Raw genomic sequence first — 6,000 nt, 5'->3', positions numbered from 1 at the left:
AGGAGAGGGACTGAGGCAGGCCTCAAGATGCGTCTGAGCACTCAGGGGCAGCTTGTGCTCACCAAGACCCTGTAGCTAGACCACACACACACACACACACACACACACACACACACACACACACACACACACACACACACACACACACACACACACACACACACACACACACACACACACACTCACACACACACCTTGACATAGGTGTATGGACAGCTAACAGTCTAAAAAGCCCACTTTACAAGAAACAGTCAAAAATCCCAGCCCCTCTGGAATAATTCATCCGGGATTTATGGGAGACATTAAGGAAGTGAGTAAGTGAAGAGGGGCATGTCTAAGCTATTTGGTATGTTTCATAATGATAGTCAAGCACTGTAAATCAATCCACCCTGTGAAATAAGGTTGGGAATCTCCTGTGTGTTTTAAGTATCAAATTACATGTTCTTTCTCTCACAAATAATAGTTTTCTTCTAAAATCATCTTGAGATTAAATACGAATAAGCTCTAAATTATAGTTAATTTACTCTACTGCATTCTACAACTGAGACAGCATTTACATCATTGGATAATTAATTAAAATGTATTGCATACTTAATTCAAATTTATCCAGATAATCTATTCTAAATAAATGTTAAGGAAACCCGGAAGTTATTGTAATATTTTTAAATGGGACCCGGAAGCCGTTGGACAGACAACACACGAGTGTGGCGTTGGAGCGATTAAAGAAGCCGGGAAAAAGCTAATCTATTTACTAGCTAGTTTCACTGCTAAAATCGCCATTCGTTGAAGAAAATATGTAAGTACTTTAAAAAACCAATGTGTGCTTTGTTTGGATACAGTAAAACAGACCTCATCACTGTGGAAAGATGTGTAGCTAAATTTGGCTAGCTGGCTGGCTAACGATAGCTGTTCGTTATCCATCCATGATGATCTAACGTTATTAGCGACAGTAACTAGTGTAGCTAGTTAACATGTATTGTAGATTACCCATAATGATCATAATAAAAATAGGAACTTATTAGCCAGCAAGCTAATACATTGGCCTCTTCATGTTAAACAGTTTTCAAACTTTGTTAGCAGCTAACTGTTGGTCTGAATTAACTTTAGTTGTGTCAAGTCGCCATCATCATCATCATCATCATCATCGTCATCATGATGTCTATAAACAATGTTTGAATTGCCTGGAGTTGAACTCTGTTAACAATGAGTATCCTCAATAATCCTTCCAGGAGCCTGTTAAATAAACCCAAGTCTGAGATGACTCCTGAGGAGCTCCAGAAGCGGGAGGAGGAGGAGTTCAATACTGGGCCCCTGTCTGTGCTCACCCAGTCTGTCAAAAACAACACACAGGTCCTCGTCAACTGCCGAAACAACAAGAAGCTACTTGGCCGTGTCAAGGCATTTGACAGGTATTTATGTAGTTAGGCCACTGAGTTGGGAAGTCATCCATTGGAGTTATACAGTTAATCACAAATGTCCAGCAAATAGAGACACAAGATAATGTCTGCATTTTGTCATCACATGTTACCTATATCCTCCCAAATGCTTCATTCTTAATACTTTTTGGTTAACTGCATACATTTGTATTCCCTTCTCAATGCAGACACTGCAACATGGTCCTGGAGAATGTGAAGGAGATGTGGACAGAAGTTCCCAAGAGTGGCAAGGGCAAGAAGAAGTCCAAACCAGTAAACAAGGACCGTTACATCTCTAAGATGTTCCTGAGAGGAGACTCTGTAATTGTGGTGCTGAGAAACCCCCTCATCACAGGAAAATAGACTGTTAATTTGCCCACTTCACCTGTCTTTGTCAAATAGATGATGGCAGGCAGTGGGTTGACTGTCATTATGTTTTGTTTTGAGTCAGAGAGGAATCTGAGCTGTGTGTTTAGAATTTAGTGTGAGAAAATGATAACTTCACTCTTTGGATTGCTGATTAGGATCGTTCTTGGCATTCTATTTTGTTTAGGGTGCTCTTTTAGTTTTTCATTTTAATAATAAAAGATGAGAAGTATCGTATTCAAAGTGTTGTATGTTTACACACTCTTAGCCAGATGTATTCTCTACTGTATGTTCTATCTCAAAATCATTTCAGGCTCGAAAGCAAGGGATATGTTAGGTTGAACAGCACTCTGACTCTTGACTCCTCTTTCTCCTTCCTTCTCTCCATCCTCTAGCCTGTTTCCCCTGGCAGAAGCTTGGGTGTCAGTGTTGATTTCAGACGGCAGCTCAATATGTGACAAACTGCCGTTTTAAAGACCCGTGCATTATAGATGAGACCAGATGTGATGACCGTCACTTCACACCCCGCTCTGTTCTCCGTATCATCTTGTCCCTCGCTGTGGCTCACCCTCTCCTGACCACTTTGTTAGCTAATTGTCGCAATAGCATCTATTTCTTCTCAAACAGTTGGCACTTAAACCAGTGTGGTTGGCTTGTGTGCCAAGGTTATTTCCATTAAGTGGCATATATGCAAGAGCACAATCATTTTCATTAAATCACACGTCTGAATTAACAGACTGCATGTGTCTTTAGGTTTGGTCAAAGGTCAGAGTATTCCCTGCTGGGCATAAATAACAGGACAGTTAGTTTTACATAAATCTAATTATGTCTTCATGATTGGCATCCTCTAACCTTTAGAGTCCCAGAGGAGGAGGGACATGATAAATTAACATTGTTGAGGAATTTTGACTTCCTTTTCTCCAAAATAACAAGTTTCCCATCTTGAATGTTGTGAAGTTGATGCCATTTTCATTTCAAGTTTAATTGAATGTGCATTGGAATTTTAGCATGTTTGCAGAGCTGTCAGAAGCAAGATCTCACAGTTCCCTGTATGCAATTTAGCCTAAATCTCACTCAGTCTTAAGTGTTGATCCCTACTCCATATTTCCCATTGGGGCGAGTCCTCTTATAGCTGACTATAACTATTGTGCTTCTCTATTCCCACAGCTACTCCATTCCTATTCATGATTGTTGTTCTGCATCATATGCTTTCTGCTTTTGAGAGTTTTCCCATGCTCTTTATTGGCCCACCTAGCCCTTCAAAGCCTGGGGCTGTCCTCCAGGTCTCCCCCATACGAAGGAACATATCTTGGGCAAATACATCCTCTTCATGTCCCACACCCGCTTTCCCTGTTATCTGCTCACCCTAAGGGTCCCTGTACCTGTGGTATCACTTTGTGTGTGGGTGGTGCTGCTCTGTCTGATTTACAGCCCTTGGGTGAAGCCTTCTGGGATTGGGATATGTGTAAGCCAACTCATTATGTATCTGATTAGAAATGGGAGAACATTCCCATTTATCATTTTTTGTTCTCTTACTGCAGTAGTTCATGTTATCACCAATAATACAGTATATTACTGCAGTAGTTCATGTTATCACCAATAATACAGTATATTACTGCAGTAGTTCATGTTATCACCAATAATACAGTACATTCAATCTCTTGAGTGTTCTGTTTAGTTACAAACATGCACACCTATTCATTCATTCCTATTGAGTTCTAGAAAAGGGTGCCATGTCTCTTTACGTTAGACTTCTTGAGTCCAGTTCCCTCCAGATTTTGGGGTGTGGATCTTCAGCAGGAAGGGGGATGTTTTATTCAGTAGGCAGCTGGGGCAGAAGGCGCGTAAGAGGGGAAGTGTGATTATGATAGCATTCGGGCATGTGTCGATACTCCGCGCAACGCAACACCCTCGCCCGGCATGAGGCACACACTCGCCATCGATCGTGCCCGGTAACCCGAGCTGCCACAGTTTGTTTCCAAGCAGCTCCATGGTCGGGGTGTCAGTGCAGCGAGGCAGGTGGAGAAATAGTGATAGAGTAGCAACTCTATAACACAGCAGTGGAGGCTGCTGAGGGGAGGACGACTCATAATAATGGCTGGAACGGAGCGAATGGAATATTTGATACATGCCACTTATGCCGCTCCAGCCATTACAGTCCTCCCCAATTAAGGTGCCATCAACCTCCCGTGACACACACTTGAGGTCACCTCATCCCAGTGAAAAAGTGATGCTACCCCACACATCAAGGCCAACATTATTTAATTATTTTTTTGTTAATTTAATTAGGCCTAAATATAGAAGTATTAATACATAGACATCCCATATGTTACTGGCAGACTAAAGGAAAATGTGGGGACACAATGTGTACTGCTACATGGCCAGGCCAGCTATGTTGCTCTGCTATGTGTTGTTCTTGTTCCTGTTATCAATCAGATAAAGGTGCAATTATAGACTACATAGAAACAAAATTATTTTCTGTATACAACCTGACTGGAATGTTTTTTTTCTCTAACAAAATAGTAGGTCTAAACTTCATCAATGTCAACCCATAAAACCATTCTCCTCTTAATTAAAACCTGTAGTATATTCTGCCATCTAGCGGTGTATATTAGTATTGTATGTTGTTTGGCCGCCCAGTAGAGGGCTTGCTTAAACTTTTTAACTACTGCAGGCTACATGAGTGCAGAATGCGGAGCAACACTCAAGGTGCGTGTCAAACACCACCAGTCTACAGACGAACAAAAAGTTAAAGAGGGATACCTCTAAGGTTTGATAAAGCATTGTCCCCATGAAGACAAAATGAAGAGTTTCAGCTGTGTATCTTCCTTAAGATAGACCTATCTTCTTCCACTGTGCAGTGACTTACATATTTGAGGTGATCCTCCCCAATTCCCCTAGTAGAGGTCATAGACCTAGTCTGAGTCAACTCATTTGGGCTAAATTTCTTTAGCTTCCCTCTGCCTGGCGACCAGCCCAGATCTCAAACACGTAGTGTCTCTACCCCTCCCCCGCTCTCCTGTCCACACACACTACTTTTAACTGAATGGCATATTATTATAATTAAAATGTTCTTATGAATCTAGGCTGTATTAACAAACAATCTTTTGGACATTGTGTTAGGTGAGAAGATCATTACCTAGTCTCACCTGTTTCTGAAATTTCCTGAAAAATAATCTGTGGTCAAAATAACTTGCATATGGTTCTATTATCTATTATGCGCAGTGAAATAATCCATGACCCATATTAATCCCTATTAAAATGTACTCAAGCCCCCTGCCTCTACCACCATTCCAGTTTTTCCCCAGACTAATTTTCAATCTCTTCTCTCATTTTTGCTACAGTCCTAGACTCACTGACATGAGGGCACACACACACACACACACACACACACACACACACACACACACACACACACACACACACACACACACACACACACACACACACACACACACACACACACACACACACACACAATGTACCCGAGTATTCCTTTTATTTATCACTCTCCAGCCACTCTAACATAACCTTGGTCTCTACCTTAATCTAACTCTCATATTATCTAATCACTGGTGTCCAAGTCCATCAGGCCCCATGTGAAACTGTGCCAACTATGGAGAGAGCTGACGTCACACTGTGGAAACATGGTACAGAGGACAGGAGGGGAGAATCCTAACATTACAGCACGGTCTTCTTCTGGGTGAACCACTTTCTGGGAGTAGAGGGACTGTCTTTGACACACAAATACGTTTTCATTTTCTCCCCAGTCTTCCACAAAATTACATGCTTTTCTGAGGAAAACCTGATTCTATAATTAACATGAGCTTGAAAATGTGTACTCTATTTTTGGGTGCAGTTTCAGTAGTGGCCAGCAGAAAGCAGATTGAATGGAGGGTGCTAAAATTGTGTGACAGGCTGTCAGTTGCTCAGTAGATTGTAGAATGGTCAACTGTTGTGTGTGTGTGTGTGTGTGTGTGTGTGTGTGTGTGTGTATATTAAGGCCTATCAGTGCTTCAGATGTTTACACAAGCCATCGAGACGTAATGCATTCCTCCCTTTTCTGCTCCAGTTCCCTCTCCCCCATACGGAGAAAATACAGTGCTATATTTCATGGTGGTGACAACACTGTTTAATTAAGCAATAAGGCCCAAGGGGGTGTGGTATATGTTCAATATACCACAGCTAAGGGCTGTTCTTATGTGCCTGAACACAGCCA

General features: G+C 41.7%; 1 protein-coding gene across 1 annotated transcript; it reads left to right on the top strand.

Annotated features, from left to right (window-relative positions):
* The first annotated feature begins 659 nt into the window (after nt 1-659).
* LOC110507846 (small nuclear ribonucleoprotein Sm D2) lies at nt 660-2,019 on the top strand. The gene is made up of 3 exons (XM_021588208.2): nt 660-796; nt 1,230-1,409; nt 1,604-2,019. Coding segments are annotated over exons 1-3 (357 nt in total). The 5' UTR covers nt 660-794; the 3' UTR covers nt 1,779-2,019.
* Nucleotides 2,020-6,000: the final 3,981 nt, after the last annotated feature.

This window comes from Oncorhynchus mykiss, chromosome 27 (genome assembly GCF_013265735.2).
Source record: "Oncorhynchus mykiss isolate Arlee chromosome 27, USDA_OmykA_1.1, whole genome shotgun sequence".
Taxonomy (NCBI): domain Eukaryota; kingdom Metazoa; phylum Chordata; class Actinopteri; order Salmoniformes; family Salmonidae; genus Oncorhynchus; species Oncorhynchus mykiss.
The sequence above is the reverse complement of the archived record's forward strand: the minus strand, read 5'-3'. Positions and strand labels throughout refer to the sequence as shown.